This window comes from Oncorhynchus tshawytscha, linkage group LG05, assembly GCF_018296145.1.
Source record: "Oncorhynchus tshawytscha isolate Ot180627B linkage group LG05, Otsh_v2.0, whole genome shotgun sequence".
In the NCBI taxonomy this organism is placed as follows: domain Eukaryota; kingdom Metazoa; phylum Chordata; class Actinopteri; order Salmoniformes; family Salmonidae; genus Oncorhynchus; species Oncorhynchus tshawytscha.
Genome location: NC_056433.1, coordinates 74,745,014 through 74,760,298, shown reverse-complemented (window position 1 = coordinate 74,760,298; position 15,285 = coordinate 74,745,014). Strand labels below are relative to the sequence as shown.

The following is a 15,285-nucleotide window of genomic DNA, read 5'->3' as shown; positions in this document are numbered from 1 at the left end:
ATTTACGAGTGCCGTTGTGTGATGTGATGGCTGAGTGGTTTGTAAACCATGCATACAGAGAGGGCTAAGCTATTTGTGTGTCATAGGGGCCCAGGGATACACACGCACACACACACACACACACACACAGAGGGCTTAGCAGCTGTGTTTCTGTGTCATAGGGGCCGAGGGGTGCAGACGGTCCACTGGGGGAACCAGGGCCTGAGGGCACCAAGGTAAACATCTTCTCACCCTCAGAAGAACATTATACTGAATGTTCTCTTTCTACCTGACTTATAAACCTTGTTCTGTGCACTTTGACCTGATTAAAAGTCTATTTGTTGCCTCACTAAGATCTCTCTTTATTCCTCTCTTTCTCTCTCTCTTTCTCTTCTGCAGGGAAAGCAGGGGGAAGGTGGAACGAAAGGGGAGCCTGGGTTCATAGTGAGTACTCTGCATCACCTGTCTGCTTTACTTTCTACCACTGACCCAGCACCTCAAGAACATGTGTGCTTTTAATTTAACATCAGAAATGTATATACAACGTGTGTGTGTGTGTGTGTGTGTGTGTGTGTGTGTGTGTGTGTGTGTGTGTGTGTGTGTGTGTGTGTGTGTGTGTGTGTGTGTGTGTGTGTGTGTGTGTGTGTGTGTGTGTGTGTGTGGCAGTGTGTGTGTGGGAGTTTGCTCCTGTCCTGTGTGTTTCTGCACATGACTCTGTCCCTATTCTGATTAGAGGGCACATTGAATAGGGTGCAGGAGGCCACTTACGATGACAAAATAATTGGATCTCAACAGAAAGTCCCTTATCGTTCACCTGAGGCAAGAATTACTTCCTGTATCACCCCTGCTGACCAATTACAGGCTAGAATGAGGCAGCATTTCTTCCTGTATCACTCCTGCTGACCAATGACAGGCCAGAATGAGGCAAAGTTACTTCCTGTATCACCCCTGCTCCTGCATTCATTCAACACAACAGACTCCACTGTGTAGGAGACCTACCCCATGTGTTATTATTCCTACATCTGAGTGAAAAGGTTACACTTGGGCCACCATAACCTGAGGTTTAAATTGCCATTACGATCTGTGTGGGAGATCGGTAGACTTTAATTAACGGTTTTATTTGCAGAGGGTGCCATTCTTCTGATGGCTGTATCAAGTTCTAGTCAATGAAAAACCTCTTCCAGCTCACAGTAATGAAATGTGAGCTATGTCAATAAAGAGCTGCAGCATGCAAGAGGAAAATGTACCCTGCTCTGTATTTTAACTGTAATCAATGTGTTGCTCTTTATTTGGGATGAAAAACATGAAAAACCTACCCTGGCTCTATATTTGCTCGCGTCATTGTCTCCATTTTGGTTGGGGGATTTCAATAAAACAACCTGTAGATGGGTAGAGCCATTGGTTGGATGGAGAGAGTTTATGAAGGTAGATTATAGTGAGTCATTTTTGCTCATCATTTTGGATGAATCTAGATGAGTGTAATGGTTCCTAACATGATGGACCAGTGCACCCGTGTCATCTCTAGCTTTGATGTCCTGTGTTCTAGTATTATGTGTGTTCTAGTATTGAAAAATGGACAACAAAGTATCTCTTCTATTCTATCTTTGATGTCTTCAATGGCATTTCTTTAACAGAGGATAGATAGTTCAGTTAGGAGCAGAAATGTTAACACACGTAACTGCCAAAATAATGGAAACACTCAAGTAAATGAGGGATACAAAGTGTATTGAAAGCAGGTGCTTCCACACAGGTGTGTTTCCTGACTAAACTGATGAGCTTGACAACGATGTGAACCATATGCCACGGCCGTCTCAGTCACCAGATCTCAATCCAATTCAACACTTATGGGAGAATCTGGAGCGGCGCCTGAGACAGCGTTTTCCACCACCATCAACAAAACACCAAATTATGGAATTTCTTGTGGAAGAATGGTGTCGCATCCCTTCAATAGAGTTCCAGACACTTGTAGAATCTATGCCAAGGTGCATTGAATCTCTTCTGGCTGGTGGTGTCCCAACACCCTATTAAGACATTTTATATTGGTTTTTCCTTTATTTTGGCATTTACCTGTAGGTGAACTATAGTACCTCCACTAAGTTGAGGATATCTTGGATAATAGAAGATGTTCATAAGACTTGCATACAGTGTCGGATCTTAATTTGTGCCAGTTTGTTACAGCAGGAAAATAATCCTGCAGCAACAGGTAATGTGAATTATTACAGTATGTGGATTATATACTGAACAAAAATATAAACTCAACATGTAATGTGTTGGTCCCATGTTTCATGCAGTGGTAGCTGGTGGGAGGAGCTATAGGAGGACGGGCTCATTGTAATGGCTGGAACAGATTTAATGGAATGGTATCAAACACATCCAACATATGGAAACCACATGTTTTGACTCTGTTCCATAATTCTATTCCAGCAATTACAATGAGCCCGTCCTCCTATATCTCCTCCCACCAGCCTCCACTTGTTTCCTAAACTAAAGAAAAGAAAATCCCAGAAATGTTCCAAATGCGCAAAAAGCTGATTTCTCTCAAATTGTGCACAAATCGGTTTGCATACCTGTTAGGGAGCATTTCTCCATCCACCTGACATATCAAGAAGCTGATTAAACAGCATAATCATTGCACAGGTGCACCTTGAGCTGGGGACAGTAAAAAGCCACTCTAAAATGTGCAGTTTTGTCACACGACACAAGGCCACAGATGTCTCAAGTTTTGAGGGAGTGTGCAATTGGCATGCTGACTGCAGGAATGTCCCCCTGAGCTGTTGCCAGATAATTGAATGTTCATTTCTCTACCCTAAGCCACCTCCAATGTCATTTTAGAGAATTTGGCAGTACTTCCAACCGGCCTCACAACCGCACACCACGTGTAACCACGCCAGCCCAAGACCTCCACATCCGGCTTCTTCACCTGTGGGATCATCTGATCCCAGCCACCCGGAAAAGCTGATGAAATGGTTTGAGCAACCGAATAATTTATTTTTGTGCTCGTCGTCCTCACCAGGTCTTGACTTGACTGCAGTTCAGCATAGTAACCAACTTCAGTGGGAAAATCCTCACCTTTGATGGCCACTGGCATGCAGAAGAAGTGTGCTCTTCACGGATGAATCCCGGTTTCAATGGCAGACTGCGTGAATGGTGTCCTGTGCTCAAGCGGTTTGCTGATGTCAACGTTGTGAACAGAGTGCACCATGGTGGCAGTGGGGTTTTGGTATGTGCAGACATAAGCTACGGACAACAAACACAATTGCATTTTATCCTGAGGCCCATTGACGTGCCATTCATCCGCCACCATCACCTCATGTTTCAGCATGATAGAGCAAGGCCCCATGTTGCAAGCATCTGTACACATTTCCTGGAAGCTGAAAATGTCCCAGTTCTTCCATGGTCTGCATCTTCACCCATTGAGCATGTTTGGGATGCTCTGGATCAACGTGTACAACAGTGTGTTCCAGTTCCCGCCAATATCCAGCAACTACACACAGGAGTGGAACAACGTTCCACAGGGCACAATCAACAGCCTGATCAACTCTAGGTGAAGGAAATGTGTCGCGCTGCATGAGGCAAGTGGTGATCACACCAGATACCGACTGGTTTTCTGATCCACGCCCATAGATTAGGGCCTAATGAATTTATTTCAATTGGCAAATTTCCTTATAGGAACTGTAACTCAGTAAAATATTTGAAATTGTTGCATGTTGTGTTTATATTTTTGTTCAGTATAATAAATTGACATTTTTGTAGGGGTTGATACATTTTTCATAAATAGAAAAACAAAGTTAGAAATTTCAGAGGAAATTACAAACTTCAGGAGCCTTTTAAAACCTCAAATATACTACAAGTTTTAAATGTGCTGCATTGCAGGTAAGTTCTCCTGCAATGTGGTGATCAAATTGAGATCCTACATCTGTAATACGAACTAGTGCTCGTAGTCCACTAGGGACGGTACTGTATAACTGGTACACTCATCATGCAATTATCCCTGCAGGGGTGGGCAATTCCAGTCCTCGGGGGGCCTGATTGGTTTTGCCCCAGCTAACACCTGACTCCAATAATCACCTAATCATGATCTTCAGTTTAGAATGCAATTTGATTAATCAGCTGTGTTTGCTAGGGCTGGAGAAACATCAAATCAAATCAAATCAAATTTTATTTGTCACATACACATGGTTAGCAGATGTTAATGCGAGTGTAGCGAAATGCTTGTGCTTCTAGTTCCGACAATGCAGTAATAACGAGCAAGTAATCTAACTAACAATTCCAAAAAAAAACTACTGTCATACACAGTGTAAGGGGATAAAGAATATGTACATAAGGATATATGAATGAGTGATGGTGCAGAGCAGCATAGGCAAGATACAGTAGATGATATCGAGTACAGTATATACATATGAGATAAGTATGTAAACCAAGTGGCATAGTTAAAGTGGCTAGTGATACATGTATTACATAAGGATGCAGTCGATGATATAGAGTACAGTATCAACGTATGCATATGAGATGAACAATGTAGGGTAAGTAACATTATATAAGGTAGCATTGTTTAAAGTGGCTAGTGATATATTTACATCATTTCCCATCAATTCCCATGATTAAAGTGGCTGGTGTAGAGTCAGTGTCATTGACAGTGTGTTGGCAGTAGCCACTCAATGTTAGTGGTGGCTGTTTAACAGTCTGATGGCCTTGAGATAGAAGCTGTTTTTCAGTCTCTCGGTCCCAGCTTTGATGCACCTGTACTGACCTCGCCTTCTGGATGGCAGCGGGGTGAACAGGCAGTGGGTCGGGTGGTTGATGTCCTTGATGATCTTTATGGCCTTCCTGTAGCATCGGGTGGTGTAGGTGTCCTGGAGGGCAGGTAGTTTACCCCCGGTGATGCGTTGTGCAGACCTCACTACCCTCTGGAGAGCCTTACGGTTGAGGGCGGTGCAGTTGCCATACCAGGCGGTGATACAGCCCGCCAGGATGCTCTCGATTGTGCATCTGTAGAAGTTTGTGAGTGCTTTTGGTGACAAGCCGAATTTCTTCAGCCTCCTGAGGTTGAAGAGGCGCTGCTGCGCCTTCCTCACGATGCTGTCTGTGTGAGTGGACCAATTCAGTTTGTCTGTGATGTGTATGCCGAGGAACTTAAAACTTGCTACCCTCTCCACTACTGTTCCATCGATGTGGATGGGGGTGTTCCCTCTGCTGTTTCCTGAAGTCCACAATCATCTCCTTAGTTTTGTTGACGTTGAGTGTGAGGTTATTTTCCTGACACCACACTCCGAGGGCCCTCACCTCCCCCTGTAGGCCGTCTCGTCGTTGTTGGTGATCAAGCCTACCACTGTTGTGTCGTCCGCAAACTTGATGATTGAGTTGGAGGCGTGCATGGCCACGCAGTCGTGGGTGAACAGGGAGTACAGGAGAGGGCTCAGAACGCACCCTTGTGGGGCCCCAGTGTTGAGGATCAGCGGGGAGGAGATGTTGTTGCCTACCCTCACCACCTGGGGCGGCCCGTCAGGAAGTCCAGTACCCAGTTGCACAGGGCGGGGTCGAGACCCAGGGTCTCGAGCTTGATGACGAGCTTGGAGGGTACTATGGTGTTGAATGCCGAGCTGTAGTCGATGAACAGCATTCTCACATAGGTATTCCTCTTGTCCAGATGGGTTAGGGCAGTGTGCAGTGTGGTTGAGATTGCATCGTCTGTGGACCTATTTGGGCGGTAAGCAAATTGGAGTGGGTCAAGGGTGTCAGGTAGGGTGGAGGTGATATGGTCCTTGACTAGTCTCTCAAAGCACTTCATGATGACGGATGTGAATGCTACGGGCGGTAGTCGTTTAGCTCAGTTACCTTAGCTTTCTTGGGAACAGGAACAATGGTGGCCCTCTTGAAGCATGTGGGAACAGCAGACTGGTATAGGGATTGATTGAATATGTCCGTAAACACACCGGCCAGCTGGTCTGCGCATGCTCTGAGGGCGCGGCTGGGGATGCCGTCTGGGCCTGCAGCCTTGCGAGGGTTAACACGTTTAAATGTCTTACTCACTTCGGCTGCAGTGAAGGAGAGACCGCATGTTTCCGTTGCAGGCCGTGTCAGTGGCACTGTATTGTCCTCAAAGCGGGCAAAAAGTTATTTAGTCTGCCTGGGAGCAAGACATCCTGGTCCGTGACTGGGCTGGGTTTCTTCCTGTAGTCCGTGATTGACTGTAGACCCTGCCACATACCTCTTGTGTCTGAGCCGTTGAATTGAGATTCTACTTTGTCTCTGTACTGGCGCTTAGCTTGTTTGATAGCCTTGCGGAGGGAATAGCTGCACTGTTTGTATTCAGTCATGTTACCAGACACCTTGCCCTGATTAAAAGCAGTGGTTCGTGCCTTCAGTTTCACACGAATGCTGCCATCAATCCACGGTTTCTGGTTAGGGAATGTTTTAATCGTTGCTATGGGAACGACATCTTCAACGCACGTTCTAATGAACTCGCACACCGTATCAGCGTATTCGTCAATGTTGTTGTCTGACGCAATACGAAACATCTCCCAGTCCACGTGATGGAAGCAGTCTTGGAGTGTGGAGTCAGCTTGGTCGGACCAGCGTTGGACAGACCTCAGCGTGGGAGCTTCTTGTTTTAGTTTCTGTCTGTAGGCAGGGATCAACAAAATGGAGTCGTGGTCAGCTTTTCCGAAAGGGGGCGGGGCAGGGCCTTATATGCGTCGCGGAAGTTAGAGTAACAATGATCCAGGGTCTTTCCACCCCTGGTTGCGCAATCGATATGCTGATAAAATTTAGGGAGTCTTGTTTTCAGATTAGCCTTGTTAAAATCCCCAGCTACAATGAATGCAGCCTCCGGATAAATCGTTTCCAGTTTGCAGAGAGTTAAATAAAGTTCGTTCAGAGCCATCGATGTGTCTGCTTGGGGGATATATACGGCTGTGATTATAATCGACGAGAATTCTCTTGGTAGATAATGCGGTCTACATTTGATTGTGAGGAATTCTAAATCAGGTGAACAGAAGGATTTGAGTTCCTGTATGTTTCTTTCATCACACCATGTCACGTTGGCCATAAGACATACGCCCCCCCCGTCTTCTTACCAGAAAGATGTTTGTTTCTGTCGGCGCGATGCGTGGAGAAACCCGCTGGCTGCACCGCTTCGGATTGCGTCTCTCCAGTGAGCCATGTTTCCGTGAAGCAAAGAACGTTAGTCTCTGATGTCCCTCTGGAATGCTACCCTTGCTCGGATTTCATCAACCTTGTTGTCAAGAGACCGGACATTGGCAAGAAGAATGCTAGGGAGTGGTGCACGATGTGCCCGTCTCCGGAGTCTGACCAGAAGACCGCTTCGTTTCCCTCTTTTTCTGAGTTGTTTTTTTTTTGGTCGCTGCATGTGATCCACTCGGTTACACTGGTTGTAAGGCAGAACACAGGATCCGCGTCGCGAAAAACATATTCTTGGTCGTACTGATGGTGAGTTGACGCTGATCTTATATTCAGTAGTTCTTCTCGGCTGTATGTAAAGAAACCTAAGATGACCTGGGGTACTAGTGTAAGAAATAACACGTAAAAAAACAAAAAACTGCATAGTTTCCTAGGAACGCGAAGCGAGGCGGCCATCTCTGTCGGCGCCGGAAGTACCGGCGCACATTGTGACACCAATCAGGCCCCCGAGGACTGGAGTTTCCCACCCCTGAATTGTCGTGACTCAACCATCTATTACATGCCTTTCCTCTTGCAGGGTAAAGCTGGCGGTCCAGGGGAGAGAGGCCTACCAGGGAAACCCGTGAGTACCTTGCATTACATTCACCTACACACTGTATCTCCATTACTTTGACAGCGGTGATTGACAGGTTTGGTTGACATGTTTGATTGACAGGTTTGATTGACATGAGGTAAAGAGGCCAACACCAGAGCTACATGGGACTATGTATTAAAAGTCCCGCCCCATAAAGAATTTCGACCACAGTTTTCTACCTGTTATATAGGCCCCCATTACAATTATTTCCACCACATTTCTACCTGTAATATATGCCCCTAATTAAAATTATTTCCACCACAGCTTTCTACCTGTAAAATTATCCTTGCCCTATAAATTATTTCCACCACAGATTTCTACCTGTAATACAGTCCCAGCCCTATAAAGAACTTCCACCACTGCTTTCTACCTGAAATATAGTCCCCCATTAAAATAATTTCCACCACTGCTTTCTATCTGTAATATATGCCCCCATTAAAATCCTTTCCACCACTGCTTTCTACCTGAAATATAGTCCCCCATTAAAATAATTTCCACCACTGCTTTCTATCTGTAATATATGCCCCCATTAAAATCCTTTCCACCACTGCTTTCTATCTGTAATATATGCCCCCATTAAAATCCTTTCCACCACTGCTTTCTATCTGTAATATATGCCCCCATTAAAATCCTTTCCACCACAGCTTTCTACCTGTAATATATGCCCCCATTAAAATCCTTTCCACCACAGCTTTCTACCTGTAATATATGCCCCCATTAAAATCCTTTCCACCACAGCTTTCTATCTGTAATATATGCCCCCATTAAAATCCTTTCCACCACAGCTTTCTACCTGTAATATATGCCCCCATTAAAATCCTTTCCACCACAGCTTTCTATCTGTAATATATGCCCCCATTAAAATCCTTTCCACCACAGCTTTCTACCTGTAATATATGCCCCCATTAAAATCCTTTCCACCACAGCTTTCTATCTGTAATATATGCCCCCATTAAAATCCTTTCCACCACTGCTTTCTATCTGTAATATATGCCCCCATTAAAATCCTTTCCACCACAGCTTTCTATCTGTAATATATGCCCCCATTAAAATCCTTTCCACCACTGCTTTCTATCTGTAATATATGCCCCCATTAAAATCCTTTCCACCACTGCTTTCTATCTGTAATATATGCCCCCATTAAAATCCTTTCCACCACTGCTTTCTACCTGTAATATATGCCCCCATTAAAATCCTTTCCACCACAGCTTTCTACCTGTAATATATGCCCCCATTAAAATCCTTTCCACCACTGCTTTCTACCTGTAATATATGCCCCCATTAAAATCCTTTCCACCACTGCTTTCTACCTGTAATATATGCCCCCATTAAAATCCTTTCCACCACTGCTTTCTATCTGTAATATATGCCCCCATTAAAATCCTTTCCACCACTGCTTTCTACCTGTAATATATGCCCCCATTAAAATCCTTTCCACCACTGCTTTCTACCTGTAATATATGCCCCCATTAAAATCCTTTCCACCACTGCTTTCTACCTGTAATATATGCCCCCATTAAAATCCTTTCCACCACTGCTTTCTACCTGTAATATATGCCCCCATTAAAATCCTTTCCACCACTGCTTTCTACCTGTAATATATGCCCCCATTAAAATCCTTTCCACCACTGCTTTCTACCTGTAATATAGTCCCCCATTAAAATCCTTTCCACCACAGCTTTCTACCTGTAATATATGCCCCCATTAAAATCCTTTCCACCACAGCTTTCTACCTGTAAAATAATCCTGGCCCTATAAATAATTTCCACCACTTCTTTCTACCTGTAATATACTGTAGGTCCCATTACAATCATTTCCACCACAGCTTTCTACCTGTAATATAGGCCCTGATTAAAATGATTTCCACCACAGCTTTCTACCTGTAATATAGGCCCTGATTAAAGGTGGTGTATAAAATACTAATTTCATCCATTAAAATAACCTAGATTGATATGAAGTGTGCCTGTGTTGTGTGTGTGTGTGTGTGTGTGTGTGTGTGTGTGTGTGTGTGTGTGTGTGTGTGTGTGTGTGTGTGTGTGTGTGTGTGTGTGTGTGTGTGTGTGTGTGTGTGTACACGTGTGTGTGTGTGTGTGTGTGTGTGTGTGTGTGTGTGTGTGTGTGTGTGTGTGTGTACACGTGTGTGTGTGTGTGTGTGTGTGTGTGTACACGTGTGTGTGTGTGTGTGTGTGTGTGTGTGTGTGTGTGTACACGTGTGTGTGTGTGTGTGTGTGTGTGTGTGTGTGTGTGTGTGTGTGTGTACACGTGTGTGTGTGTGTGTGTGTGTGTGTGTGTGTGTGTGTGTGTGTGTGTGTGTGTGTGTGTGTGTGTGTGTGTGTGTGTGTGTGTGTGTGTGTGTGTGTGTGTGTGTGTGTGTGCAGGCACATATCTTAAATCATCAGAGTTATTTTTAATGCGCTCGAGAACAACATATACTTAGTTTTACCTCCATTTAGTAGAGTACTGAAGTGAAGCTCCTCACAAGCTAGCAGTGAACATTTAGCAGAAACATAATGCTTTGTTGCATATCTCACTGCTTTCTTCCATGCGCTGTTCCCTCTTGATGCCAAATTATTAACACTTCTTAACATTAGTTCAATGGATTGTGGTTAGTAAACCCATGGAATATGGTGTCAATAATATATTTTTTAAATCTATTATCATGTGCAAATGAAGTGCATAACTATATCGTAATTTTCCATGAAAATAAATTGTTGGGAAAAGTATTTGTAATTTTATTGCAATGTTTTCAGAAACCATGTCCAAAATTGATTGGCAACAAAAAAAAGCCTCATGTTGATGATGGTCACTGTTGATGATGGTTACTGCTAACTAATATGAGCTAGTCATGCTACTCGCACATTCTAATTACGTGCAATATAGCAGGATTGGGATTTTAGGCTGCCATCCTTTGGATTATGTTGGAACTGCATAAACGACACAACTTTTGCAGATAGTGTGTAAAAACGCAGGCACCAAACACGTTTGAAAATCATGATTTTATAATATTTGTGGTAATAAATTGCAGATTCCAAGGTCAATTACCTACAGGACAATATTTCTAATTAATTACACAGAAACAAATACACCCCGTCCAACAGCCCTGTAGTAACAACACTTCACCATTTTCCACACATGTACCAGCATACAGTCCTTTCTCCAAATAAAGATTCACAATGTTTGTCAGATATATTATACAGTACTAGGATGTTAGTCCATAAAGATGAGAAATTATTCAAGATTAAACTGTAGGTGCAAACCTGTCTATGACTTCACTCTTTCCCAAGCGTGTTAGTATGTATATCTTTGTCAATTGTCATGACGCATTCTATCTTGGGTCATTGGGTTCCTAAGCCAGGTATGTTGATGTCTTAATTAATGCACAGAAAGATGTCTCACAAATGCTAACTGGGATGGTCAGCGCGGCCTGTATGATTGCCTTCAGTGATGGGAACATATCAGGGTCTAACAATTTATACACACAGGACATGTCAAAAGTGGCATCTTTCTTTTTTTGAAAGGTAATGTTTAGCAAGGACTACCTTCTCTGGCTTGAGAGGAATATGCCATGTTTGTCTTGTGTGAGCCTCCCCTCTCTATGTTCTCTCTGTCCTGTCTGGTAACCTCTGTGTTCTCTCTGTCCTGTCTGGTAACCTCTCTCTGTGTTCTCTCTGTCCTGTCTGCTAACCTCTCTCTGTGTTCTCTCTGTCCTGTCCGGTAACCTCTCTCTGTGTCCTCCCTGTCCTGTCTGGTAACCTCTCTCTGTGTTCTCTCTGTCCTGTCTGCTAACCTCTCTCTGTGTCCTCCCTGTCCTGTCTGCTAACCTCTCTCTGTGTTCTCTCTGTCCTGTCTGGTAACCTCTCTCTGTGTTCTCTCTGTCCTGTCTGCTAACCTCTCTCTGTGTTCTCTCTGTCCTGTCCGGTAACCTCTCTCTGTGTTCTCTCTGTCCTGTCTGCTAAACTCTCTCTGTGTTCTCTCTGTCCTGTCTGGTAACCTCTCTCTGTGTTCTCTCTGTCCTGTCTGCTAACCTCTCTCTGTGTTCTCTCTGTCCTGTCTGCTAACCTCTCTCTGTGTTCTCTCTGCCCTGTCTGCTAAACTCTCTATGTGTTCTCTCTGTCCTGTCTGCTAACCTCTCTCTGTGTTCTCTCTGTCCTGTCTGCTAAACTCTCTCTGTGTTCTCTCTGTCCTGTCTGGTAACATCTCTCTGTGTTCTGTCTGTCCTGTCTGCTAACCTCTCTCTGTGTGCTCTCTGTCCTGTCTGCTAACCTCTCTCTGTGTTCTCTCTGTCCTGTCTGCTAACCTCTCTCTGTGTTCTCTCTGTCCTTTCTGGTAACCCCTCTCTGTGTTCTCTCTGTCCTGTCTGGTAACCCCTCTCTGTGTTCTTTCTGTCCTGTCTGCTAACCTCTCTCTGTGTTCTCTCTGTCCTGTCTGCTAACCTCTCTCTGTGTTCTCTCTGTCCTGTCTGCTAACCTCTCTCTGTGTTCTCGCTGGCCTGTCTGGTAACCTCTCTCTGTGTTCTCGCTGGCCTGTCTGGTAACCTCTCTCTGTGTTCTCTCTGGCCTGTCTGGTAACCTCTCTCTGTGTTCTCTCTGGCCTGTCTGGTAACCTCTCTCTGTGTTCTCTCTGGCCTGTCTGGTAACCTCTCTCTGTGTTCTCTCTGTCCTTTCTGGTAACCCCTCTCTGTGTTCTCTCTGTCCTGTCTGGTAACCCCTCTCTGTGTTCTCTCTGTCCTGTCTGGTAACCTCTCTCTGTGTTCTCTCTGTCCTGTCTGCTAACCTCTCTCTGTGTTCTCTCTGTCCTGTCTGGTAACTACTCTCTGTGTTCTCTCTGTCCTGTCTGCTAACCTCTCTCTGTGTTCTCTCTGTCCTGTCTGGTAACTACTCTCTGTGTTCTCTCTGTCCTGTCTGCTAACCTCTCTCTGTGTTCTCTCTGTCCTGTCTGGTAACCTTTCTCTGTGTTCTTTCTGTCCTGTCTGGTAACCTCTCTCTGTCCTGTCTGGTAACCTCTCTCTGTGTTCTCTCTGTCCTGTCTGCTAACCTCTCTTCCTTGCTGTCTGAAGTTCTGCTTCCCTGGATCTCCTATATCATTACAGAGACGGCATAGTATGGAGAATCCTGAACAGACAAACACTCAGAGAAGCAACATATGCACACACACACACACACACACACACACACACACACACACACACACACACACACACACACACATGACCAACAGGCAAATAATGTTTACCTGAATTTTTTTCACTCAATCTTAAACCTGATTGACATTCAAATGTCTTACCCTTCACAAACCACAATACCTGTGTTCTCTCTGTTGCTTTAGCAACCAAATCCAAATACATGCAGCCATGGGGCAAAACAGATGAGGTTGGCTGAAATTGTTAACATGCAATGTTTATTGAAAAGAAATACATTTGCACAATGACCACTTGTTGTTTCAAAAACATTGTTGTAGTTATTGGTTAGCTAGCCAGCCAATGTTTGCCGTATTGGCATTGTCATGAAATCAGTCAAAACACCTCAAAACAAGACATGGTATCAATAACTTGATGAAACATGCTGAACTAATCCACAAATTATTCCCCACATGGCAGTGTCATTCTTGCTAGCAATCTTGCCATCCAGAATCACAGCAGGCTGATTTATGCCCTTTGGAAGCGTGCACATCGTTTTCGTGACGTTGTCAGCCAACCCAACACACACACACACACACTCACAATGTATCCGTTTACTCCAGGAAATACAACAACCTGCTCTGTGTTTACTGAGCTGCATCTTCAATTCCTTAAGTCGATCTTCTATAAATTGGGGAAAAATACTCAGCTATCCAGCTTTGTTTTTCAACAGATAGCTACAGTTGAAGTGGGAAGTTTACATACGCTTAGGTTGGAGTCATTAAAACTCGTTTTCAACCACTCCACAAAAGTCTTGTTAAAAAAATGTAGTTGTGGCAAGTCGGTTAGGACATCTACTTTGTGCATTTTTTCCAACAATTGTTTACAGACAGATTATTTCACTTATAATTCACTGTATCACAATTCCAGTGGGTCAGAAGTTTACATACACTAAGTTAACTGTGCCTTTAAACAGCTTGGAAAATTCCAGAAAATGATGTAATTGCTTTAGAAGTTTCTGATAGGCTAATTGACATCATTTGAGTCAATTGGAGGTCTACCTGTGGATGTATTTCAAGGCCAACCTTCAAACTCCTTGCCTCTTTGCTTGACTTTATGAGAAAATCAAAATAAATCAGCCAAGACCTCAGAAAAGAAATTGTAGAACTCCACAAGTCTGGTTCATCTTTGGGAGAAATTTACAAACACCTGAAGGTACCTTGTTCATCTGTACTAACAATAGTACGCAATTATAAACACCATGGGACCACGTAGCCGTCATACAGCTCAGGAAAGAGATGCGCTCTGTCTCCTAGAGGTGAACATACTTTGGTGCGAAAAGTGCAAATCAATCCCAGAACAACAGCAAAGGACCATGTGAAGATGCTGGAGGAAACAGGTACGAAAGTATCTATATCCACAGTACAAATGAGTCCTATATCGACATAACCTGAAAGGCCACTCAGCAAGGAAGAAGCCACTGCTCCAAAACCACCATAAAAAAAAAGCCAAACTACGGTTTGCAACTGCACATGGGGACAAAGATTGTCCTCTGGTCTGATGAAACCAAAATAGAACTATTTGGCCATAATGACCATCGTTATGTTTGGAGGAAAAGGGGGAGGCTTGCAAGCCAAAGAACACCATCCCAACCGTGAAGCACGGGGGTGGCAGCATCATGTTGTGGAGGGTGCTTTGCTGCTGGAGGGACTGGTGCACTTCACAAAATAGATGGCATCATGAGGGCGGAAAATTATGTGGATATATTGAAGCAACATCTCAAGGCATCGGTCAGGAAGTTAAAGCTTGGTTGCAAATGGGTCTTCCAAATGGACAATGACCCCAAGCATACTTCCAAAGTTGTGGCAAAATGGCTTAAGGACAACAAAGTCAAGGTATTGGAGTGGCCATCACAAGGCCCTGACCTAAATCCCATAGAAGATTTGTGGGCAGAACTGAAAAAGCTTGTGTGTGCAAGGAGGCCTATAACCCTGACTCACTTACACCAGCTCTGTCAAGAGGAATGGGCCCAAATTCACCCAATTTATTGTGGAAAGCTTGTGGAAGGCTACACGAAATGCTTGACCCAAGTTAAACAATTGAAAGGCAATGCTACCAAATACTAATTGAGTGTATGTTAACTTCTGACCCACTGGGAATGTGATGAATTAAATAAAATCTGAAATAAATAATTCTCTCTACTATTATTCTGACATTTCACAATCTTAAAATAAAGTGGTGATCCTAACTGACCTATGACAGGGAATTTTTACTAGGATTAAATGTCAGGAATTGTGAAAAACTGAGTTTAAATGTGTTTGGCTAAGGTGAATGTAACCTTCCGACTTCAACTGTGGCTAATTGAGCTGACGTTACCAAAAGTAGCTAACATCATGTTAGCCTTAAGTTAGCTAGC

General features: G+C 44.0%; 1 protein-coding gene across 2 annotated transcripts in view; it reads left to right on the top strand.

Annotated features, from left to right (window-relative positions):
- The window catches only part of LOC112233914 (collagen alpha-1(XXIV) chain-like), a 260,500-nt gene that overhangs the window by 174,486 nt on the left and 70,729 nt on the right, over positions 1–15,285 (top strand). For both annotated transcript variants that reach the window (XM_042322354.1, XM_042322355.1), the window contains exons 29-31: positions 162–215; positions 379–423; positions 7,697–7,741. In XM_042322354.1, coding sequence (XP_042178288.1) covers positions 162–215; positions 379–423; positions 7,697–7,741 — 144 coding nt within the window. The remainder of the gene's footprint in view (positions 1–161; positions 216–378; positions 424–7,696; positions 7,742–15,285) is intronic.